The following is a 23563-nucleotide window of genomic DNA, read 5'->3' on the forward strand; positions in this document are numbered from 1 at the left end:
GTATGTGGTACATGAGATTCCGTCATCGAAGATCTCGAGGTGACATACATTACTTTGCAATTATATCTCGATGCTGCTCCTAAATACCAAAACAACACCAACTCGATTCCATTTGAGTCCCTCGTTTATTAGACCTTAGGAGGCTTAAAATAGTCAAGATCGGGCTGGGACACCTGTTCGCTGACCAGCTTGGCGGCCAGCGAGATCTGGGGTAGGATTGCTCCGCCCTCGGGCACAAATCCGTGGTCATCGGCCTTGTAGGTTACGGTCACCTCCTGCCCATTGGCATCGAAGTATGAGTAGGAGCCGCTGATCTCGAGGTACTCGTTCTCAGTGCCCTGGTTCCTGACCACGGCCTCCTCTCGTCTGTGGGTGCCATCCTCGCCGAGGTAGGAGAAGTTGTACGATCCATCCTCGTGCTTTTCGTGGGATGACTCGAGAATGGCCACCGGTGGCTGGGTGGTGGATGTGACGTGGTTCACCGGAGCACTCAGAACCACGGCCAGGCAGAGGGCCAAGGAGACGATGATCTGGAAAAGTGGTTTAGGAATGGGCTAATCCTTGGCGTGATCGTCTCTCGGCGGTGCGATACTCACAATCTTGAGCATGTTGCTGTCTGGATGGGAAGCTGACTGTGAATTGACTCTAAGTGTGCGAGGACAGCTCTTTATATTGCCAAAAATGAAGTGGAATTGGAATTGCTGGCCGTCTTGTTTACCGGTTATCGTCCAGCATCCAGACACTCGCTTACATACACACCATATGTACAATATGAGTCCGGGGTATTTACTTGAAACCCGTTCTAAGAATTAATTAAAGAGCGAGCTTCTTACCCAGGCCCATCTGCCATCTCCCATTGCAATATCGAGTCTCGGCCTGCAATTTGGGATTCCTAATTTATGTTCGATCCCGGATCAGGGTCTCACTCATCTCTGTAATGGTAACGTTTAATATGGACTCGGGAGAACTCGAAAATGAAGTCTAAGATGTTTTGCCTTCAATTAATACGATTACTGAAAACATTCTACTTTCGAGCAGAATCAAATTCCTTCCACATGTGCCTAAGTTTTGGTGCTACCTCGTTGCCCTGGCCACTTTTCATTACATTGTTCGAGCTCCAGCTGCTTTTGGGCATTTTCCAGATTCGATTTTTCTCGAACGCCAACACGCCGGGAAGTCGGTTTTCCGCTGGCAATTGTTTACACGAAAACTATAAACAAAGCAAACACACGGCGTCCGCCGCCGCGCTTGCCCCCATTGATGTTATTTTTGGCCACTGGGCATGAGGCTGCACTAAATCCTCCATCCTCTCCAGCCGACCATGCTATATGCGTTCCACATAGCAGTTCCAGCCGGTCAGATGGAGATGTAGATGTTGGGGGCCCCTTCTGAAGGAGATCGAAAAGGGGACGGTAATGGGAATGGGGATGAGCAGGGGCAGAATACTTAAAGGTGCCACATACGCATCGTTCGATTTGGATGCGTTCCGATTCCCGGCATTCTGTTTATGCAACAATAAATTTTACATTTAATGCTCGATACATTTGCAGTGCTACAGCAATGTCGAAAATGCCCCGATTTGGATGAGAATTGAGAGCAATTTGTTAGCTATCGCATGTACGGGGAATCTGGCAAATATTGTTTCTTTGTTCGGGTTGTGTTATAATTAATTATTAATCGAAATCCTCAATTCCGTCTGAGTGTTGAGCAACTGAATTACTGAGCACATGAGTGCAGGCACGATTTTTAGTTTTCTCTGCTTGGTTTTTGATTTCCAAATTTGCTTTGTAGAAATTTCCAAATATATACTTCCAAAATATTGTAATTTTAGGAAATTAGTCATTGGGTGTTGTCCTCTTTGTGTTTCGATACTCAATAGACTCAATAGATTTTTATAGGCTATTTCCGAATAATTTTCGGTACGATTTTATATACCTGTACTAAAAGTTCCGCCTTCATTCACAACTTTTAATTACGGAATGATCATTAAAAAAGTACGAAGCTCCGCAGAAAACATGAAGGGTTCTATCTTTAAACTTAATTTGAGTGCTTTGGCTTTGACGACTTTTTGTTAGATGCTAATGATTTTGATGATAATGATTGTAGATGAGCCGCAAAATGAGTTGCACGCGTCGTTGCGTCAGTTGACTTTGATTAGTCAGATGAAATATATCCTCGAATATACAGCTGATGATGATACAGATGAAATACATACCCAAACAAGAGGGTATACTACATACACCTTGATCACCTGCAAGTCGCTGGCCAAACTCATAGTGAATACGCCTTTTTCCCTTTCCTGTCGTTGTTGAAATGAAACGCCAGTAAGCGGAAAAAGACAAATCGACTAGAATTTGTGTATCCACTTTGTGTATTTCACATACCGATCCGCACACATGGCACCGCGATGAGATTGGTTCTTGTTTGGGAATTGAATTAATTTAATTTGATTCGATTGATTTATGGTCCAATCTGTGCTCTGGAAAACTGTGCCAAGAGGCGGCTCTGCTGCCGTCTAATGATCGAGAGTCTATATGCACGCCATACGAAAATAGTTTTATTTTTATAACTGTGTGCTGGTTTGGTTTCTTTTTTTTATGGACTTCCCCCACATACGCATTGGACGACCAAGATGATGATGATGATGTTGATGGCATCTGCCAATGCACACAGCTGTCTTCCGATGCCAACTATCCGTCTATGTACACGCGTGTATGTCTATCCATCTATAGAGATATCTGGCCAAGGAAGTTGTAAACCACTCGGGCGGAGGCTGCCCATTAGGTTGTGATTTGTTCCACGGGGCTGGCAATTAAGACCGCCATCCACCTACTCCGGCTCCGAAATCCGGCTCCTCAAGGGACAAAGGCCGCCAAAAATGCGGGGAAAATCGCCGAGATAATGCAGAAATACACGGCCAAGGGTGGCGGGCTGGCTGGGAAAGCCGGGAAATCGGCAGGGTGGGATAAACAAAACGGTAAACGACGACAAGCCAAATGAAACGGCCAAAACTTTCAACAGTCGCATAACACAAAGGCTGGGGAATATGGGCGGACGTGCCAGTATGTATAGGGTAAATAAATAAAACCGAAACTGAAAATTATGAAAAACAGGCGGCCGTAGTAGGTTGAAGCGGCCGCCAGCGACACGAGTGGATTTTTGGATTTTTAAATATTTTTAGCCGAACGGCCGAGGCGAATATTTCGCCAGTCGAGTGGGATATTGGAAAGATGAAAAATTATTGCCAGAGTGTGTGCGTGTGTGTATGTGTGTATCTGTGTATCTGCATGGGTGGGGTTCATCTGGGGACCTGGCAACAGGCACCGAAAAACGCCCACTTCAGTGGGGAGAGTTCGGAATAGATCCTGTTCCGAAATCCTACTTTACAGCACTGAGCACTATTAATTAATTGCTTTTAATATGTGAAACGGGGTAACGTCATTTTATTTCTTTGGATTTTCCCTTGGTGGGTGGACTTTCCTTGTGCTGTATTACTTCCTACTTTCCCGATCGCCTTGGAATGTCTTGAACTCTTAAAAGCCAACCGTACACGCTGACGCTCCGCGACGCACTGCACCTACGCTCCAAAATTTTGAAAACTCAAAGACATTTAGAAAATTCTATTCACGAAATGAATGGACGTGGAAGCGGGACGGAACTGTTCGGCTAGAAAGAGAGCACCCAGAGAATTGAAAACAGAGGGAGAGAGCTGATCCGAACCATCCCATGCGATCCCATACGATCCCACACGATCCCGATCCCGTCCGATCGCTAGCCAAGGAGCCAGGCAATTTATGCTGCTCGATGGCGGCAGATGGGCAGCCCCACCACCCACTCCGTCCACTCCGCCCACTCCACCCACCAACGCCCCCTGGCATAGAAAAGTCCGTGGCTAAAATGGGACGAAAAAGGAAAGCAAGGGGAAACCGAACCGATGAGTGCAGTTCGGCGTCAAAGTTCAAGCGCTTTTCGCAGTCGAGCGGGAAGAATTCTACACATTTCCATGATCGGCTGTTTAGTCTAAACATGGCTGCAGCCACACCCAGTCCTCCAGCCACATCCCCACTCTGGGACCAGGTCCGTGTCCGCACGGGCGCGGGTGTGGGTCTCGGTCTTAGTCTTAGTCAGCCGGTGTATCCATCCATTGGCTGGGGGAAAATAAACAACAAAGGGGGAAAACACACAAAAAGTAGAGAGCAGCGAATATGAACATTTTTATTCTCTAAACATTCCTGGATGTGTTTATGTTTTCCTTTTCTCTCGGGCGGAACTCGAGGTGCTCAAGTGCTGGGCCTCCGCTGAAAGAAGATTCCGAATCCGAATAGATTCTAAAACGCTTGGTTAGGGATTCCGTTTTCAGTTTCCAGTTTTTAGTTCTCCGCACTGAAAGCCCGCCCCTCCCGCTTTTCAATTTTACTTTCTCTCACATTGTAAACATTTCACTTGACGCTTGATGCTAAATTTAACATTTTCGCCTTCGGAAAAAGCAAAACAGGCAAATAAATTACGGAAATAAACAAAAATGAGCAACAGCAGCGGCAACAAAAACCTAAAAACCTAAAGTTACCTGCGCTTCGGATTGCGGTTTCTTTTATCGCTGGAGAACTTACAAATCAGAAACTAAATATGTTGAGTGGAAATGGGAAATGCATGGGGGGCAAAAAGGGCAGGAAAACTCTACGCTCACGTCTGGGTGCGGAGGAGGTCGATTTGTTTGGGACTCCAATGCGGATAACTGGCTGCATCCTCCCTAAAATGATGTAATTTAATGGCCACACATGCGTTTGCTATTACAAAGAAAAATATGTAATGATTCAGTCACCATTAAGTCACTGTTCAATTGTACAGCTTTCGCCAGAAATGATTTATCGGAATGGTACATTTTATCCCATTTAAACATCCACATATTTTCAAAAACAGTTTTTAGCGGTTTGCGGGCGCTAGATTGGGCGTGGCATATTGTGCATGGTTAATCTCAGCTTTCTGACTTTTGTAGTTTTAGGGATCTCCACGCTCAGACGGACATGGCTAGATTGACTATGTTACCAACTTTGCATCGAATCCCTTGTTTCACAAGTAAAGTATATAAATATATATTCTTTTTTGTTATTTCATTTCCTTTTCTCCCAATCCTGATGCGAAAACGGGTTTCATAGAAAAACAATCAAAGTGTAGGATATTTTATATAAAAAATTAGAAGCATTTGAATGCTAAAAAGTCCCAGTTCCCCTATCAATTTTGACAATCACACAGTTTTTGTTTCGACTCCAAATTTTTCTATCAGCCGCAGCAATGAGCGACAATGAGGATAATAACGAGCGGCAGGCATCGAAGTTCGAGTCGATCATAGACAACATGTACACCCGGCTGCGGATCATCGCCGTGGACGTGGAGAAGTTACAGAAGGCCAAGGAGAAGCTGGCTGACATGCAGCGGCGGAACACCTTCTACCACCTTCTAGGCCAGGAAGAAGACGTCAGCGTGAACCGTGGAAGCGAGATGGTGATCCTGCGCTCTAAGTATTCCCTGAATTCCGATTTCAACCAGAATCACGGCACGGGCTCGGAGGAGGAACTCGACTTCGAGGAGTTGAGCGAGGATCCGTGCAACATACCTTTCGAGGAGGATCGCTGGCACGGCTTCTTCAAAGACTTCCAGATCCTGAGCACTCCGGTCGCCACCGATCCCAACGAAAACCGCAAGTGTGTGGAGCTCACGTCGATGACGAACTGCGATCAGGAGATCAAAAACCACCTACGTGCGTTTTTATATACTTTATATACACGCCACGTAATTGATCAGAAATTGAAACTTCTAAGTTTGAAAAGAGCTACTTCTCTGGGATTATCTCAGTATCTCAGATCACTCAGATCATTATTAATTATAATTGCCTTCTTTTGCTTTCAGTGGGCGGAGTCCGTTGCTTTATGATCAACCTTTTCGTGGGCACCCAGCATGACAACCAGAGCCTGATCGTAAAGCTGCGAGAGTCGGAGATCAGTGTTTCTAAGGAGCTGGGTTTCCCCGTGGCGTCGTCAGTAATGGTGAAGATATCGCCGCGCTACCAGTTCACTGGCGGATTCAGTACTCAGTTCCTCCAGGAGGGCAAGAAGTGCGTTGAACTCGTGCAGGGCCAGAAGATAATCTTGACCGTGGATCGGCAGTACTCGGATCGGTGCAACGCTGATGTAATTTATGTGAATGCCCGCTTTCTGATCGTTGATGTGCAGCACTTGGACTTCATCCTGATTGGCGAGGACATCCAACTGATGGTGCGGAGTGTCCACGCGGAACACCTCAAGTGCTGTGTGGCCAGGGGAGGCATGCTATACGCCCACATGCCTGTGCTATTCCCGGCCAGGTGTCGTCGTTTCCGGGTCTCGTACGAGGAGCTAGAGGACCTAACCTTCGCCCGGGAGGTAGGCCTGAATGTGGTGGTATCCCACATAGTGGGGACCCCGAAGTACCTGGACGTCTTGGAGCAGGCGATGGCCGCTATGCATTGCGATGGCATGAGACTGTACGCCAGAGTGGTGCTGAACGAGATCCAGGGGTGCAAGGGGGAGCTGAACTGGGCGATCAAACGCTACGACGGCTTCTTGGTGGAGCTGGCGAAGCCGGCAGTTGTTCCGGACATAATGCACCTGTGTCCCGACGCCGAGTGCTTCATGCAGCTGACCTACGCTGCGAAGAAACCCATCATCTTTGATCCGCGCGTTTTGGAAGAGCAACAGCTTAGGGTGGACCCGGCGCACTACTATTACACGTTCTATTATCCGGACAAGTACGTGACCACGTGCCCGCAGCCAAAAAGCACAAACTACTTTCGCTTACTGCAATCCGCCATCTTCGAGCAGATCTGTCCAGCGGCACTGGCCAGTACTCCGTACTGCGATCGATCCCACACTGGAGCGGATAGCCTAGCGCGTGCCGTGGTAGCCGCCTCCATTGAAGTCCATGCGGTGGCCATCGTGGTGATCGGAGTCACCACGCGGATGGTGCAAAAGATTTCTCACTTTCGGCCCCCGGCCCCCATTCTCTTTGTCAGTCACATGCGCTCCGCTGAGGATTACGTTTCCATTTACCACAACGTTACCATGCTTCCATTCCGTACCAAGTGCATTATTTCCCATCGGAGGAACATCTTCCTGCAGGCCATATACGCGTTGGCCTATTTGGTGAAGCGAAAGATCGCCAAGCAGAACGATCAGGTGATCCTGGTGTACAACTACGAGGATGGCACAACGTTTCCTGAAAAGTACATCGTGTACAAGCTGGACAGAACTAACTTTGCGCCGCACATGGCGGAAAGTCTGTTCCCCGTGGACCAGGACCAGATGCAGACGCTCAAGGAAATTGAGAAAAATTAGTTCCTATATGTGTGTAATTGTTTATTTGCTTTGGTGAGTAATTGGAATGTTACCGCGTAGGCCTAGAATATACAAAACAGATACATACGTACATAAATATATAGATACACATTTCTACGTTGTACTAGGCGATAACCATTTGCTGCTGTACAGAATCGATAGTGCAATCCTATGAGGGAATTTCGTCGTTCAATGTATATACAGACTATTTACGGGAAATCAACATTCACTAAGCTTTACAGTGCCAACAATAAAAAAAGTAACGTATTTTCCCTTTAACTAATTCGCTAAAACCTCTCGTGTCGGACTTTTCGGCTACCCTTCGATACCCGAATCAAGAAATATTACAGCTTTCAGGGAATTTTCTGCAGAGCTTTCGACGTTACGTGCTCATATGCGGCCTTCAATGTAGTGTAGCAGTAGCCCGCCATTCCATTCATCTCAGCCTGAAAATTGGGCCCACCCGTCAGATCGTCCAATAAGGCCAACTCCGCACCCAAGTGGGGAACTGCGGCGCGCAGCATCGTGAGCATGGTCAGCGGTATCATGTTGTCCGCATTGAGCTGGGCGGCATTGGCTGTCAATCGAAATTAATTAGTGAAACTGTTTGCGGATATGTGGATTATTGAGACTCACCTGCCATGGCGTGTTCGTAGGCCTCAGATAGCAGCTGCGTGCTGCGCTGTATCACAGTCAACATGTCCTGGGGACTAAACTTTTCCTGCAGTTCCTTCAACGTCTGCACGGACTCATCAAATTTTGGGTCCAACATTACATTGTGCAGAAAACTGAAAGCAAAATTAAAAACTATAAAAATGTTTAAATAGAATGCACATTTTAGTATACCTTTCATGGCCCATAAGTTCGACGAGCTCTTGGTCCTTTAGTTTCTCGGCAAGATTCAAGTTCTGCCGATACATTTCGTCTTTTCGACTGTACTTATTTGCGTACAGAACAAATAAAGTGGAGTAGATGCCCTCTGATAGCACGAGTGGGTATAGAAGGGTAATATGCGATATAACCTCCCTGCTGCCCTCCATCTGGCAAAGCTCCTCGGGCAGCGCTGGAAACATCTTCCTCACAAAGCGGTAAATGCGACGCGATATGGACTCCCACTCTCTCATGGCTTGCTTAGCCAAAATCGGGGTGGGTTTAACCTTCCAATAGCCATATGAGTAGTGGAAACAGTTGGCAATACGCTCGTTCAAAACGTACAACGGGTGATGGCGATCTTTAAAAGCCTGCTCCAGGTACAAACGTATGGAGGCCATATCTTGCTCAGTAAGCACCGAAGCCATTCCAAAACTGGGCACCTGGTCGAGCACTGCACTCGTTGTAGATGTTGTTGATGTTATCGAGCAATCGCTGTTGTTCATTTGCCTCGAAATACTGTTATTGTTGTTGTTACTTTGTTTCGAAAAACTTTCATTGAGCATGCTGGATTCATCGCCGTGGACAGTGCTGTTCATTAGGCTTTGGTCCAACTGGAAACTGGCCAGACTGCTGGTGTCCAAGTCACGAGATGTATTGTGGCCCATAGAGATCAAGCTATCCGCTCTCTGTAATCCGGCTGGCTTGCTGTTAAGTGCCTCTTGGGAGTGGATCCGTCGTGGTGGAAATCCTAAGAAGTCCAGCGCTGATGCAGCCTCCGTTTGCAGCTTGCTCAGAGCGTTGGTGGTGGTGCGGGCCTTTGCCAGTGGAGAGGATGTCTTTTGCGGAAGCGGCAGACTGAGCAGGATGTTGTTAAAGTAGTTACCAGGCTTTGTTCCTTCACGAGCACGCTCCTTGCTCATGTACACCGCTATGCAGTTCCAGATTTGGGCCGTGCTTAAAGTGGGTTTCGAGGATTTTCTAAGGGTGCCAGCTGATTGATTGCCACCAGAGCTGCTAGTTGCAGTGCAATTGGCCAGGTCCGCTTCAAAGTTGTTGAACAACGACCGCCACTTGCGATTGTGATCGACTACTTGGCGCCCAAGAGAGCTACAATAAAAACCATTATATTAACCCGCTATAGAAGTATTTATCTTCATTGTTCTTTTTGACTTACCTGGGGTACTTAGGAAAGCGCCGATTCAGCACGAGTTCGCCGGTCTGAATCCGCACCGTGTCCCACGTACCACTAAGCTGTCCAAACATTTTGTTCCCAATTAGCTCGCAAGTGTCGTCGAACTCCCCGGCCCCTATGGCACCACTTCCTCCACCGGCATCTCCACTGGGCATGTAGTACTCCCCCCGTCCGTTTGGGCCGTGGAGGGTGAGCTCGCCCTCATAGTAATAGTCGTTCTCAAAGACGGCAACTCCACTGCCTATGAGATCGTCTGCGGAGAAGCTGCCCTCGAAGTAGTCTCCGCGGTTGGTGATGCAGCTGCCGATTCCAGACCGCTTGTTGTCCGCAAACATGCCCATGTACTTGTCGCCGCTAACCAGGTCCTCTATCACTCCGTATCCACTGCGTGCATTGGCCTGGTACTCGCCCACGTAGATGTACCGGTTGTTCCGCATCATTCCATGGCCGTGAAACAGGCCCTCGCAAAAGTTTCCCTCGTAGACTTCGCTCTCGGGGGAATCCTTACAGTGCATTTCGTAAACACCGTGACCGTGGAACCGGCCACCTTTAAAATTACCCACATACAGGCCCGTTGTCGGAATCACCATTTTGCCGAAACCTGAGGAATGACATTCTTTTAATGTTTTTTCTATCTCTAAGTAACATTTGAATGGAGTGATCCCCATTCAAATTTTTAAAAACAAAATACCTATGAGGATAAATCAAAAGAAAGCTAGCCAAAAATTACATACCCGTGTCACAAATTATGTTTAATATTGTTTTAAAAGTTGTAAATTTCATTTAATTTATGACTCTAAAAAGCAAACTAAAACAAGATAGAATGCTATAGTCGAGTTCTCCGACTATTAGATACCCGTTACTCAGCTAGTGGAAGTCCGATCGAGAAAATTTCATAATTTTCTGGAAAATCGGTAAAAGTTGCGAAATTTTAAAAAAAGTGTGGGCTGTTTTGGGCGGTTTGTAGGCGGTAGAATGCTATTGGCAACTTTGCTATTCCTTTAATATTTTAAGTAATCACTCACCTTCAATGATCCCGTGTTGCAGCTCTCCGCAGTATACACTTCCGTCTGGATACTCCAGGTAGCCGTTTCCGTGGAGAACGCCCTTCCTCCAGGTACCGCACGCTTTCACCCTGGAGAACTTTGGGTGCTCCCGGCTAAACTCGTACCCCGTGGAACGATAACTGGGCACAGGACTTCCAAGAGGCCTTCCCAAGGACGCAACAATGCTCGATTGCAACTGGTCCAGCCACACCTTGCGCATCTCCTGGGAACGGGTGGTCACCAGGAAGGTTTTTTCCGGCGTGGTCAAGCGCAGGCTCTCGCCTTCGGTCCACACCCACAGCGTAGTTAAGGGATACGAGTACAGCGAGTTGCCGCTTACCTGGCAGAGGAAGTCCGAGAAGAGGATGAAACTGTTGCTTGACCTGGTGATACCAGAAGTAACCAGTTTCAGGGGAACCAAAGCCGACGTCAAAATAACCCTTCTTTGGCGTCTTCTAAACTGCACAATTCTAGGGTTTCTATCGTTGCTGCTCCAGAAATCCTTGGTGTTCACGGCCAGTTCCTGGCTGATGCAGCTGTGCCGCGCGAACTCCGACCAGGCTACCCGGTGCTCTCCGTACTCAGGTTGTGTCCTCACCAGCAGCTCCATAAACTGGACAAAAAGCTGGTATATACTGAAGGGTTGCTGGAACAACCGCGTGACGTAGCTCTCCTCGTTGAGCTCAGACAGCGGGCTGCTGAGTCCAGTAATAGCGGCCACCGCCTCTCCAAATCCATTGATCGAGAACACATCGCAATAGGCCTTTGTGTAGCCGTCAAACAGATCGATGTACTCTTTGTAATGGCAGATGAACAACAGATCTGCAGGCTGCACAAAGTCCGCTCGGTAGAATCCCTCTAGCGAATGCAAGGTGGCCACTAGCAGGCACAGAATTCGCTGCCAGTTGATCAGCAAGGGGCCGAGGGCGCTAAGCGGCTCTAGCGTCGACTGTCTTTGCCAGATTTCGAGTGTTTGGACAGCCTGTCGGTGCTTGAGTAGCAGCTGTAACTGTGACTGGAGATGACTCAGGTAGTAGTGATACTGCCGCTGGAACTGCCTTTGGTTTTGAAGAGTGTATCCGCCAGAACACATGAGCAAACGGAGTTGATTAGGCCACGCTGCTCCCAACTGAAGCTGAAGGATCGTCTGAGCGTATGTGCTGGACTGCTGCAGATGTCGTATTGGAGGCGCAGGTTGGACTGACTGTATCTGACCGGAGACATTTAGCAGTAGTGTGTGGTAGTCGCCGCAAGTCGCCTCGAGCGCCGAGTTCTGTTCTATGGGTAGCGCTGCCGTGTTGTCCGTAATGGTGATCTCCATGGGAGAGCTGAAATCTTCACCCAATTGAGAGTGATTGTTCAGGCCCCAGTGATAGAGCCTTCCGTCCAGTGTGCGGGCCACCGTGTGCTCTAACCCAGCTGCAATGCTGCACACGCCCATGCTGTCTAGTTTCTGCAGGCACATCACATTGGCCCTCCGGATATGATCCCCACTGCCAAGGAGGCCATTATTAGAGGCTCCGAAGGTGAAAATTTGGGTGTGAAGCAGAGCGTATCCTTGGTGGAGTAGGTGTCTGGTGTTAGCCGCAAAGCTGCGCTCCGAGTGGTCACTGCCTAGGGATTTTACAGAGGCCCGGTCGTCTTCGGGCTCATCTTTCGCACTGGCCACCGACAGCTGGAGCACATCGTCGGCCAGGTTGTAGGGAGCAACTAACATCACAAAGTGCTCGTTTCCGGCTGCTAAGTCCAGCAGTTCCTTGCCCTCTTCGTAAAGGCGCATGTGTCGAGGCTGTTGTTCTGCATTGAAGACTTCTCCGCAGCTGCCCATGACGTAGGTCTCCCCACCGGCGGCGACGAAAACAACACCCTGTGCGGAGCAGCAAACCCGTCGAATGCGTACGCCCTCAGCATGCAATTCGAGGGGGTCGAAACCGAGGGTTTGCCACGCGTGGGGATGACCCACATCCCGGCCAGGTCCTGTGGCTTGGCGCTGCACAGAGCCATTGGTGAGGACCACGAATAGTTCCTGGCTGCCGGAGCAGAAGTCCATATCCATAACATCGGTACGCAGGAGTTGCAGGTCCAGGTGGCCGTGGTTGGCCTGCAGCTTGGCGGAGTAAAGGGAGTGGTCAGTGGTCAGAAGGAGCAGGGCCCCGCCTGCAATGCTGCAAATCCGGGATGCGGGAGCCCGCTGCAGGGGAGGCAATCCGCGCCAGTGCAGCTGCAGTGCCCTGCCCTTATGGTAAATGGTGAAGGACTCCCGCTCCTCCTGTCCACCAAATGCCGAGTCATCCGCTGCACTGGCCATGATGTGCAAATTTTTGTTGAGTATTTGGCCAGGGCCAAAGCTTTGTAACACGACGCAATTGCACTATTCACTGCAGGTCGTTCTCACATGGTGCACGTGCTCCGATCTTCGCTAGGCACTACCGGCACCGACGAACAGCATATGACGCAATCTGGAATGCAATGCTAGTTGTCGTCACGATGGGAATAAGTCTGTTCTCACTTGTATTAAACTGGCTAATAAGAATTCATGTTTTTGTGATGATTTTTTGGAATAGTGTGACCAGCGCAGTATGGTCCCAATAATAATTATTAAGTAAGGGTGTTCAGGAAAAAGTGCATCTTTCTAATTTATATGATTTGATAACAAATTTTAAAAACATAATTTATACCACATGATATACTTCAGGAACTTTTAGATATGCGCACTGACAAACATAGTAGACAAATAAATTTGGATGACACCCATTCGCCGCCACAAAAAAAGAAACACTACGCACAAAAAAATTGTTTTGGTATTTTTTCTTTGCGGCACACCTGTTTGTTTTTTCAATATGGTCATATTGTTTTTGCAATCAGCTGTTCGACTCAAAAGGTTTTGCAGATTTTGTTTATTTCGGTTAAAATGTAGTTTTATCGTTAATTAGGGAAAGTTACTGACAAGTAACATAATAACAATCGTCAATAAGCGTTCTGGGACTCCAACTAGTACGTTTCAGTGGAGACTTCCGTGTGGTAATACTGATTTGCATACGCCCACAAAACTTGTTTTAAGCCACGAACTCACCCTCAAAAAAAATTTTTTCAGCTCGGGTATGGATTCAGACTGCGAGGGCGCAAAGGCGTTGGCGGACGACTCTGGCCACTTTAGCTGCACCAGCGACGATGGAGGAGGAGATCCAGGTCAGAAACCGGAGCCGGAACCGGAACAATCAATGTTTCTGGTGCGGCAGGAGCTGCTGCGGACGCGCAGTGAGGTGGAAAGGCTCCTGAAATCGGAACAGTGGTACAAGCAGGAGCTAAAGTCCCAGAAGCACAGCAGGCTTGAGACTCTAGAACGATTGTATGCACAGGAGCGGAAGTATTTGATGGAGAACCAGAGGCTACAGCAAGAATCGATTCGCCTGCACACAAAATGTGCCACTCTGGAGAAGCAGCAGGAGCAGGCTCCAATTTCCCCTGGCTCATCCCCAGTTGAAGCGGACTCGGAGTCCCATGATTCCTCCTTTGAGGCCAAACTGCAGGAGTCGCGTCTACGGGATCAGCGTCAGTTGATAGACGTGCTCCGAAAGCAAAAGAAGATGCTTCTGGACGACATTCAGAGGCTCAGTCTGGAACACGAAGAGAAATTTTCGCAGTTGCAGCAAACTGTGGTCGGCATGGAGCTGGAAAGCAAGCACGTAACTGGGAAATGCAAGCAACTACTCGACCTAAACAGTCAAATGGAGTACCAGCTGAAGCTGAGAAGCACTGCCCTGCGCAGCGTCACCGCAGAGCGGGATCAGCTCCGACAAGTCATTGCTGAGCTTAACGAGACGCTGCAAGCCCAGGAGCACCTGCTAGCGTTAAAGGAACAGGAGTTTCTCGATTTGACACAGTACTACCAGCAAAAGTTGACCCGGGAAAGCAGCATGGAAATTATGCACTCTTATAGCATGAAATTTCACGAGGAGATTAACAGTAAAACAAGTGAAATAGCCAGCCTAAAGAATTCCCTTAACGAGCTCCAGACCGAGCTGATGCTGATGTCACAGCTCAAAGAGCAATGCGAGGAACAGCAGCGTCAGCTTGAGCAGCTGGAGTTCACCTTGCAGGCACAAATTTTGGAGAAGGCTCAGCTTAGGCAGAGCAATGCTCTAAAACTGGAGCAAGTGGAGAATTTAACAATTTCTTTGGCTTCCTTACAAATAGAAAAGGAAGGCTTAAAAGAAAATTTTTGTGAGGCGCAAACGACGTTGAAGAATCTAGAGCAAAAGGTGGACACTCTTCAAAAACAGTATGTCGAAATGTGTTTATTGTGTCAAAAGACCCAACAGCTATTGGAACTGGAGAAAATCGAGATTGGCAAAATAAAGCAGAACGGTTCCTTAAGGGAAAGTGAGTTAATGGAGAAGCTCAAAGATTATGCAGCGCAGTGTGACGAGCTAGGAAAAGCGTTGTCCGAAGCAGAGTCCCGTATCGATGTGCAAAGCAAAAATACAGAGAGCTGCCAAGCGCAGCTGAAACAAATCGAACGATCGACCCATTTAGAGAACAGACACAGCCAAGCGACACAAACGGACAGCGAAGAGCCTATTTTAATTCAACGCATTGAAGCTTTGGAACAGCAACTAGCGGATGTCAAGAGCCAGAAATTACACACAGTTTCGCTGCTCCAAAAACTGCTCCAACAGCAAGAAGCTAAAATCAAGAGCACTAATGAAATGGAAGCAGACTGGCGACAACTGTTAGATGCTCTGCAAGCTAGTCAAAGCTTGGAGCAGGAAATGCGGGCAGAGCTTCAGCATAAGGCGATTGAATTTGAGCACCTGAATGAGCTCTTTGCTGGACAAAATGACGAACTGCAGAAGCTCCAGAAATTGAGTCAGGCTAAAGACGAGGAGAATCGACTAGAATTACAGCTTTTGAAGGAAACATTCCAAGAGAATCTTGAGATACACTCTGTTGCTTCGATCAACATGCAAAGGCTGCAAAGCCAGGTAAAGTCTTTGCTAGATGAGAAGGAAGAAATTGCGCGAGAAGAACGCAAAGCAGTACAGTGTTTGCGATCTCTCGGTCAAGTTCTCGAGATGGAAACAGGGAGGAGGCTCCCACATATAAAAAGCTGGCCTCAGTTGGCCAAACTTCTGCGAAAAGAACTGCGAAACGGGAGGGTTAACAATCGAAAGGCTGAAGAGCTTCCTGGACTTAAAATGAAGCTGGCGGAGATTAGCAGTAGGCATCAACAAGCTTTGTCAAAAATTAAGGTATGTGGAGCCGTAGCCTCCTAAAATGATTCTTACAGCTATGTTTGAAAATGATAGTACAGAAAAGTAAGGACCTACTTTGTAACACAATGCAATGCTTTTCACAGTGCCTGGAGCAAACCTTGGTAGTGGAGCGAGCGCGTTTTGAGGCCTCTGACTCGGGCAAATCGACGGCTACCAACACGCCTCAGGAACCCGCCCATGAAGTGGCTAATCTAATTGATGACTACAAGAAGGTGTGTGAATTTGTGTTTCCCTACGATTGGGCTCTCTTGACTTTCCTTAAATTTATTTTCCTTGCCGCAGCTCGTTCAGCAAACCGCCAATGAAACATGTCGCCCTCGCAACAGCTTCATATTCGATCTGATCGAGCGGAGTCAGCGATGCCAACCGAATTTGTGCCAGTTAGGCGAGGGTATTTCCGCCTGCCAGTCTGATATGAAGGAGCTAAGCAGGCTTCTCAGTGCTGGTGGAGAGCAGAGAAGAGTTGAAGCCATGCCCTCCCTAATGGAAGAACTTCGAGCAGTGGCAGAGCACTCTTAGACGATGTAGTATAGTGTAATGTAGTTTTCAGTCAAATGCTTACAAATTTCCTTTTGTAGTACTTAATTGATTCGTCTCAAATTATGTTTTCCTGAAAGGTTCAACTATCGAAATTATATTCTTATTGAGTGTTTGTGCCTAGTCTCACAGACCTAATTTTTGATTAGATCCAACTTAGTTCAATTTAAAGAAATATTTATTTTGTTGTCTTTTGTATTAGTTATCTTAATTTATGTTAAATATTCTAGTTGCCAAACTATACCAATATTTTTTCTATAAGATATATAAACCATATTTGGTTGCCAAAATAAGGTGTAATTACTTTATAGTCCATAACACTTAACAGATAAATACCTTGTGTATTTAAAATATATTTGTGTGAAATCGATCAGGGCACAACATTTATTTTCGTGGGCACCGAGGAATTTTAGTACCATCGTTCTCCGAAATAACCTCCTTTTTGTCATATATCGTATTTCCGTCCTCGTCCACGTTTAAAACCTCCTGTATTACGCCTTTCCGAGTTCGCGTAATCCCACACCTCGGTTTACCCTGTTTATCCATGCATAAAATTAGGAGTTCGGTGTGCTGTAGCTTAGATGGCTTTAGGACCTTGGTTACCCTACAAGATGCCGTAATATTTTTAGGGCACGTTACACCGGCACATTGCCAGCCATCTAAGGGAATATTATTAAAACTATAAATGTCCAATACATTTTCATTCCATTTTTATCTAATCCTTACCCTTAGTTTTCTTCACCGTCGCTTCATTTAAGTTCTCATTTAGGTGGTTATCTCCATCTGCCTTAAAATAAATTGAAGATCTTATATGTTAACTTATAAGTTAAAGAATTTCGGATTCACTCTTACCACGGAGTAGGCAGGCAAAGATAAAATGGTCACCACTACCAGTATTGAGGATACACATATATTCATAACTCAGCCTTGCTTTTAGAGTTTTCCTCTAAGACTGATTCGTTCAAACCAGTCTGCTAATATATTGGATCGGCCTAATGCGTAATCCGTTCCACGGAACGAGGAAAATGTAATTATTATAAATAGGTATACCCTTATCACTTGTTTCCCATAGCTTGTATACATTTTTGACGCCTTACATTACAATTGTTATTCCTGCAACTCAATGTCCTTATTGTATTCACAATCAGTCACTTAAAAAGCGGAAAGCCTTTAAAGCGGAATCATGTCTTCCCAAAGATGACGTAAGCTGTGGCAAATCGATTTTGTACCTTCATATCCAATCAGAGACGGCGGTTATTTTTCTCCATTCCGCTCGCAATACATTAGGCCAAGGTACCCGACACCGCCCTTGGCATTGTCAACGCCTGGAACGGAATCCGGAGGGCCCGCAGGAGGAGGGGCGATCCACTTGGGTATTGATAAATGTGTTGAAAACTAAGCGACCGCCCCACGCCAGGCTCCCCGATCCTCGAGAAACCCTCCCGCAGCCGACTCGCGATGAGGAGCAATCGACCACAATCGCTGGTCAAATTCAATTGGCGCAATTTTTCATCTGTGGCTCCCAGGGATCCGATCTGGCGGATCCTTTTGGGCTGTTGCTGCTGCCGTCTATTGTTGCCCTGGGCTCTGGCAATTGTTCTCGGCTCTGGATCTCTAGAGCTATGGGGCCATGGGGCCATGGGGCCATGGGGCCGTGGGGATATGCGGCTATGAAGGTATATGGCTGCGGAGCCCTCGGCCCAAGGTTGTTTATTTTGAAAAATCACCATCACCCGATCGTGGCTTGTGCCGACGGATGGGGATTTAATTCTGTTCTCGACATTTATAAATTGCATTCAATTTATACAAAACACGAAAGCGTGATTTTTACATTTTTACAATCTAGCGAATAATAGATCAGCGTCGTATTATTGCAGACTCCTTGCTGCAATGCTCTTTGCAATGGAGCAATGGATTCCCTTGGGTCTTCAGCCTGTGCCATGGAGGAGGTGCCATTGGATTGGGTTGATTGAAGGTAGTGTTGCTCAAGCTAAATATAAAAAAGGACGAAGGACGCCTGTATTCAATGTGGTGCAAAAACTTAAGCCAATAAAATACTGAATAATCTAGTCCTTATTATTTTTTAATAATAATAATATTATAACTATTAATATGCAAATATTAATATCTGATTCTTGAAATTGACTGTTCTCTGTATTCATACAGTAAATACCTATCCTTTATAATTTCCTAACGTAAATAGCAATAATATTATAATCATTACATTATAAACATCAAATTTATGAAGCGTAGCCATAAACAATTTCTCACTCCATTCAGTAATAATACATTTTATTTAATCGGAGAAAATTTGCATTTCCACTTTTTTATTTCGTAGATTGGGGTTCATTTCATTTGGACGCAATATTAAACTTCCCAACTTCCCTGCCACATCCTGCAAAGTTGGCACATCGTTTCGTCCGTCCGAGGGTATCAATCGATTCGACGAGAGTGCTTTTCGCTGTACTTCACTTGGGTTCTTTGATTTCGGTTCTGTGTATTGAGCAGGTCGTTCATTAAAGCGGAGTAGTAGGAGGGTGAGGGGGTTCTGGCCAAACAAAAGGCATAAAAATTTAATTCTCACTAAAGCGATTGATGCGGTCGAAGTGGCTGAGAAACGCTGTCGAGTTCCGTCTTCTGCTCCGGCTGGGTCTCAAATCTGGAAGGCCAGTCAGTCCTAGTGCCAAATTGCAAATGCAACTTGTTAACCTTGAAAACCGAGCGGACGGATCAGCCGGCGGACAGATAGTCAAGGAGCCTGAACCGCAGATCGCGCACAGTATGAGGCATTTAGTCAGACGTCGTCGTGGTTGCTGCAGTTGTTCTTGCTGCTGATACCACTGATGCCGCTGTTGTTGTTGTCCGTTTGGCGATCCCTCGTTTGTCTAGCTGATGCACTGAGCGAAGTTTGGAAAGTCCTTGCCCAACACAGTTTCCCACTTTTGATGGTTCTAGTCATCGGAAACTAATTGGAAAATATAGTCCCCTATATATATATTATATAAAAGCATGTTTTCTGTGAATCAATATTGGCTCTATTTCACAAAGCTACACTAGTTCTTCGCAGTGCATATTGAATAATGCGTTTATGGCCAGATGAATGACACTTCAGACGTGAGTCCCTGGAGCTGCAGCTTACAACTGGCCACTGGCAACTGCAACTGGCCACAAACCACCGGCCACGGAGGCCAGGAAGGGTAAGGAAGCTGGGTCTGCCTCCTGGTGGTGCATATTTCATGCGTAAACTTTGGCTTTGGCTCGGGCATCCGCCACTATTCGTCATTTGTGCCGGGCCATGTCAGTGCTGTGTTTGAAAGAAATTCGTTTAAATTGTCAATTGTCTGGAGTCCTCCGTACTCCGTCCTCCGTCCGCCGCTCCCGCTGGCGCTGCAGCTCCGCGTGGAAACTGGTTTCCAGCCAGTCCTAATGAGGCGCATCAGCGGGAAAAATAACAGTGGGGAGTGGGGGTCGAAACGATGTGGCCCGAACCCTTTTAGCATTCAGGCATGATGGCTGGTGCTGGTGGCCCCACAGTGGCTGCATCTGGCTCCCAGGGCCTTGGTGCGTTTTCATTTAGCTGGCCAGGCACATTAAAGTCGAGTCAACTTACCCACATTCGAGCGGCATGTTTAGTGCCCTGCCGGTGGTTCCCATAACCAAATGTACACCTCTTGAATCCCATCCCATCCAAACGCACTCCCACCGGACGGGCCATTTCCATTCTGATTTGGTTTAAGATTCGGATCGGATCCTGCTCACTGGGTGTTGCAATGTCATTCCCTGCGTCTTACACACTAGCGCACTTTACAGCACGGCCATAAATAAACTTGTATCTTTAAGATAGAAGTAGTCGTAAAAAATCAGCAAATGACCCCGAATCCCTCGGTCTCCAAGTCGCGTGAGAGCTTTTTGCCCACTCCAGAGCAGACGAACTAGAACCGATCACGGAGAATCATCAAATGGCCAAAGAGCCAGTCTGTCCATTTGGGCCATTTGGGCCATTTGTTGCATCTTCAGAACATGTGTAAGTTCCATATTAAATTTTATATTTAGCGCACGACTTTGTGGGCATCATTTTCCCTTTTAGAATTTTGCATACAATGAACCTCAATGAAGATCCCAGTGGGATGATTTTCGAGGGACAAGGACTGGATCGTGATGGAAGCAACAATTGCGGTCATTAGAAAATTGACTTTTGCGATTGCTGAAACATTCATGGAGACCTAACCCATTTAAAGAGCGGGGAAACCAGAGCTCCACTTCGACACCCAGAATGATGAATTTCGGTCATAAGCGATTTTAATCATCTTGCCTGCCCATATGCAAAGTCATTTAAAATATAAATTACTCGGTTTCGCTCTCGGTATTTTCAGCTTAAATACATTATTCATAAGATGGGTTTTATCACTCCTAACAAGCCACAAGTGGCTGCTGGCCTTTCTTTACGCATAAATCATAATTATATTCACCGATTTACCTCTCCTCTTCCCCCTTGGGTATTGTCGATAAACACATCTTTCGGGATGACGAAACATCTCAATGAACCTGTGGCTTTAATGCTGAGCTACGTGGGCACATTTTAATTTACCTTCTAACGCTGCTGGAACACTTTGACCCAATTCATCTGAATTCAATTGAAGCATTTAAAAACCAGCCATAAAAGGCAGTTGAAATGGGTTTTTTGAGAGAGCTTCAGATGGTAGTTGGTTCAGCGAAGACCGTAAAAAATAATTAAGAAGTTTGTACCGAAAGTTATCGCATTGCTCTTTATCGAGTTGGTGGGATTATTTCCTGAACACTTGGTGAATTTTGGTAGCCAGACAGGTAAGACAGGTAACTTTTATGGTTTTTAGGAAAACTAACTTGAATATCAAAGCAATGCTAAGCCCTATTAGACCAAATCATTTGTAGGCCATATCCCAAAACTTAGTTTATAGTAAGCGATTCTATTCAAATGATCTAGGTAGGGTGTTCCCGCTTCGACTCTCCAATCTCTAGTTCAACTTTTTGGCTCTCTTCTGATTTCCATTATATGGACCCTGGTTATTTAATCAATGGGGGCTCAGTTGCGCGTACTCCACATAAAAGGGAAGACACTCCAGAGAGCGCTCAACTCAAAACACAGCTTCTCGGCCTGCGGATTGGTAAATTGATCTTGGCCCATTACGAAATAGTGGAAAGAACCGTTAAGATCCGCGGATAGCGACTGGAATCAATGACCCAAAACATTTTTGGGTTGCCCACATTCTGTTGCCTTGATTACGTCAAATGGGATTTGGATGCCAGCTGCTCCAATATGAGGCTTCTAGCTGGGCGGCTTCGATCGATAACTATGTAATGCATTAACATTTCTCCATTCCAGGGCAGGGGACTCCAAAGAGCCCGAGCCACGGGCACTGGAACGAGACAAAATGTCAATGGGAGAGCCTTGTTCCTGGCCTGGCGTCTCACCAGACGACATGCAAATAGCAAATAGAAAATAGAAAATAGCGCATAGCCAGATGCCAAGTCGAAGTCGAGGAGGAATCCGCAGCCCAAGGGGCCCATGTGTCTATGCAATTTAGTCAAAGGCCCTAACGGCATTCGAGCCAAATGCGTTTACGTTTACGCATCCGCTATAAACTCGTATGCCAGGTTGTTGCTGCCCCAGCCGCTTGCCGATTCTCCAAGCATGGATCTTGGAGCAGGGATGCCAGTCTAACCATTTTATGGATGTAGCTTCAAAATTCCGAAAGGGGATAGACTGAAAGAAAGTCCGAAAGCTCGAAAGTCGCCACAATCGGATATTGGATATGTGCAAATCCTAAACAGTTTGAATCGTTCTTACTTATTTCGTCGATTTTTGCTAATATCTATTCATTTTAATGTCCTACCTAGTTTCGAACTTCTCCTCTTTGTTATTCATATTTTGGTTAACTATATTTACAAAATAATTTATTTATACCCGTATGAATTCACAGTCAAAACAGGGAAATGGAGACAACTTTGGCTTTTAATATCCCTCAACACTGCGGAAGAGGTGTTGGCAGCGAACCCAGAACCAGTTGGCAGCGTTTTACTCAGGCTTTAAGCAGGAGCATGCGACAAAACTGTGCTGGGGGCTCGGTGGCTGGGTCTGCGGATCCACTTCCTTCGGAGCTTGGAACTGTTAATTGGACCCAGCCAGCCCGTCCGCTGCAAGGGGCGTCGGAGTTTGGCAGTGCGTGGCGCACTTAAACGAGGTTAACTGTACTGCGAAGGCATCGCTCGTCTCTGGGCCGCGGCGCAAATGTAATTTCCACTTACGTCAACGCCAGCGCTCCAGGGCTCCAGATCGGAGATCCCAGATCCGAGCGGTCAATGCACGCATTACCAGTTACCAGTTGCCAGCTCCCCACTGCTCCACCGCCCCACCGCCAGCTTATCGACCGGCGATCGCTCAGTCCCGGCACTTTAGCTCCCAGCTCCCACCTCAAGCTCCCAACTCCCCCTTGCTGCCAACTGCTCAAAAAAAGGCCATCAAATCAGCAACGTGATGCTGCCCTTGGGGCTCTGGGCCTGCACTCTCTCTATAAAGCGGTCATAACATTTGCACCACAATAATAGCTGTAATGCCAAGCCAACGCCGCCCAGCCCCCATTCATTCAAGGATAATGTTACGGTTAATGGCGCGTCCGCCGAGTAATTTAATTTACTCGTACACTCGCCACATGCCCCCAACAAACGAAGAACGCGAATTATTATGGCCGAAAATGTGGCCGACTAGACGGCCGCGCAGACGGTGGCCACATGGATCAGCAGATAGAGCAGCAGATGCAGATGCAGATGGAGATGGAGCTGCAGTTGGAGCTGGATATTCCTCATATCGCGGCCATCGGCGATCGTCAGTCGTCCAGACTTTGGAGATGAGACAGTGAGGACTGGCAGTCGGCCCAGTTGGCCGGAGCAAATTGCCGACATCTATTGCTATAATTTCCCTGAAACTTTGTAGCGATGCAATACCTAGGGGAAGCTGGGGTTTTTGGCGAGTTAATAGGATCAAAGATATAAATAGTGATTGATACTGTGTTACATTTCCGAAGTGTAATGAATGGTTTTATATTTTGGGAACTGTGATTTCATGGAAACATAAATACGGATTGGGAAATAAAAACATGGTTGCACTTAAGCAGATTCCATATTGGTCTTAAAATAAGATCTTTATTAGCTGGTTCCCCAGATCTTTTTGTATAGCTATTTTCGTACACTCAAACATAAACTAATTTTTTGAGTATTTGCTTATATTTACTA

At 46.7% G+C, this 23563-nt stretch overlaps 5 protein-coding genes across 7 annotated transcripts; 2 read left to right on the forward strand and 3 right to left on the reverse strand.

Annotated features, from left to right (window-relative positions):
- Positions 1 to 106: 106 nt before the first annotated feature.
- On the reverse strand, positions 107 to 1168 carry LOC6543932 (endocuticle structural glycoprotein ABD-5). Of its 3 annotated transcripts, XM_026977091.1 has the most exons (4): positions 1079 to 1168; positions 834 to 932; positions 597 to 746; positions 107 to 530 (listed from the first exon to the last, which is right to left on the reverse strand). In XM_026977091.1, exons 2-4 carry the CDS (start codon positions 855 to 857, stop codon positions 129 to 131), a joined length of 576 nt encoding a protein of 191 aa, XP_026832892.1. In that variant the 5' UTR covers positions 858 to 932; positions 1079 to 1168; the 3' UTR covers positions 107 to 128. The 3 variants fall into 3 exon arrangements, with proteins under 3 accessions (XP_026832892.1, XP_026832891.1, XP_026832893.1); XM_026977090.1 differs by having other exon boundaries at positions 834 to 1168; XM_026977092.1 differs by having other exon boundaries at positions 597 to 1168.
- A 3669-nt stretch (positions 1169 to 4837) lies between these two features.
- On the forward strand, positions 4838 to 7377 carry LOC6543989. The gene is made up of 3 exons (XM_001973632.3): positions 4838 to 4876; positions 5285 to 5758; positions 5908 to 7377. The coding sequence occupies exons 1-3, from the start codon at positions 4861 to 4863 to the stop codon at positions 7368 to 7370; spliced, it is 1953 nt and encodes a 650-aa protein (XP_001973668.2). The 5' UTR covers positions 4838 to 4860; the 3' UTR covers positions 7371 to 7377.
- On the reverse strand, positions 7371 to 13048 carry LOC6543990 (alsin homolog). Its single transcript, XM_001973633.3, has 5 exons — positions 10461 to 13048; positions 9418 to 10036; positions 8217 to 9350; positions 8007 to 8158; positions 7371 to 7947 (listed from the first exon to the last, which is right to left on the reverse strand). Exons 1-5 carry the CDS (start codon positions 12787 to 12789, stop codon positions 7724 to 7726), a joined length of 4458 nt encoding a protein of 1485 aa, XP_001973669.1. The 5' UTR covers positions 12790 to 13048; the 3' UTR covers positions 7371 to 7723.
- Positions 13049 to 13310: 262 nt separating this feature from the next.
- Positions 13311 to 16664, forward strand: LOC6543991 (early endosome antigen 1). Its single transcript, XM_026977593.1, has 4 exons — positions 13311 to 13502; positions 13576 to 15733; positions 15841 to 15969; positions 16040 to 16664. Exons 2-4 carry the CDS (start codon positions 13583 to 13585, stop codon positions 16274 to 16276), a joined length of 2517 nt encoding a protein of 838 aa, XP_026833394.1. The 5' UTR covers positions 13311 to 13502; positions 13576 to 13582; the 3' UTR covers positions 16277 to 16664.
- LOC26526180 lies at positions 16575 to 17255 on the reverse strand. The gene is made up of 3 exons (XM_015158750.2): positions 17147 to 17255; positions 17021 to 17081; positions 16575 to 16953 (listed from the first exon to the last, which is right to left on the reverse strand). The coding sequence occupies exons 1-3, from the start codon at positions 17210 to 17212 to the stop codon at positions 16679 to 16681; spliced, it is 402 nt and encodes a 133-aa protein (XP_015014236.1). The 5' UTR covers positions 17213 to 17255; the 3' UTR covers positions 16575 to 16678.
- Positions 17256 to 23563: the final 6308 nt, after the last annotated feature.

The sequence above is a fragment of the Drosophila erecta genome, unplaced genomic scaffold (assembly GCF_003286155.1).
Source record: "Drosophila erecta strain 14021-0224.00,06,07 unplaced genomic scaffold, DereRS2 tig00000021-arrow-pilon, whole genome shotgun sequence".
Taxonomy (NCBI): domain Eukaryota; kingdom Metazoa; phylum Arthropoda; class Insecta; order Diptera; family Drosophilidae; genus Drosophila; species Drosophila erecta.

What these genes read in the sequence shown, in the direction of transcription:
- LOC26526180 (XM_015158750.2), bottom strand. Translation starts at nt 17,212, where the DNA reads ATGAATATATGTGTATCCTCAATACTGGTAGTGGTGACCATTTTATCT. An exon ending in CTTTGCCTGCCTACTCCGTG is followed by an intron (nt 17,082 to 17,146) that starts GTAAGAGTGAAT and finishes ATTTATTTTAAG; the next exon opens with GCAGATGGAGATAACCACCT. An exon ending in GACGGTGAAGAAAACTAAGG is followed by an intron (nt 16,954 to 17,020) that starts GTAAGGATTAGA and finishes ATATTCCCTTAG; the next exon opens with ATGGCTGGCAATGTGCCGGT.
- LOC6543990 (XM_001973633.3), bottom strand. Translation starts at nt 12,789, where the DNA reads ATGGCCAGTGCAGCGGATGACTCGGCATTTGGTGGACAGGAGGAGCGG. An exon ending in GCAACACGGGATCATTGAAG is followed by an intron (nt 10,037 to 10,460) that starts GTGAGTGATTAC and finishes GTCATTCCTCAG; the next exon opens with GTTTCGGCAAAATGGTGATT. An exon ending in GAACTTATGGGCCATGAAAG is followed by an intron (nt 8,159 to 8,216) that starts GTATACTAAAAT and finishes TTTTGCTTTCAG; the next exon opens with TTTTCTGCACAATGTAATGT.
- LOC6543989 (XM_001973632.3), top strand. An exon ending in GGAGATCAAAAACCACCTAC is followed by an intron (nt 5,759 to 5,907) that starts GTGCGTTTTTAT and finishes TTTTGCTTTCAG; the next exon opens with TGGGCGGAGTCCGTTGCTTT.
- LOC6543991 (XM_026977593.1), top strand. Translation starts at nt 13,583, where the DNA reads ATGGATTCAGACTGCGAGGGCGCAAAGGCGTTGGCGGACGACTCTGGC. An exon ending in AAGCTTTGTCAAAAATTAAG is followed by an intron (nt 15,734 to 15,840) that starts GTATGTGGAGCC and finishes TGCTTTTCACAG; the next exon opens with TGCCTGGAGCAAACCTTGGT. An exon ending in TAATTGATGACTACAAGAAG is followed by an intron (nt 15,970 to 16,039) that starts GTGTGTGAATTT and finishes TCCTTGCCGCAG; the next exon opens with CTCGTTCAGCAAACCGCCAA.
- LOC6543932 (XM_026977091.1), bottom strand. Translation starts at nt 857, where the DNA reads ATGGGAGATGGCAGATGGGCCTGG. An exon ending in GAGATGGCAGATGGGCCTGG is followed by an intron (nt 747 to 833) that starts GTAAGAAGCTCG and finishes TGTGTATGTAAG; the next exon opens with CGAGTGTCTGGATGCTGGAC. An exon ending in ACAGCAACATGCTCAAGATT is followed by an intron (nt 531 to 596) that starts GTGAGTATCGCA and finishes CCACTTTTCCAG; the next exon opens with ATCATCGTCTCCTTGGCCCT.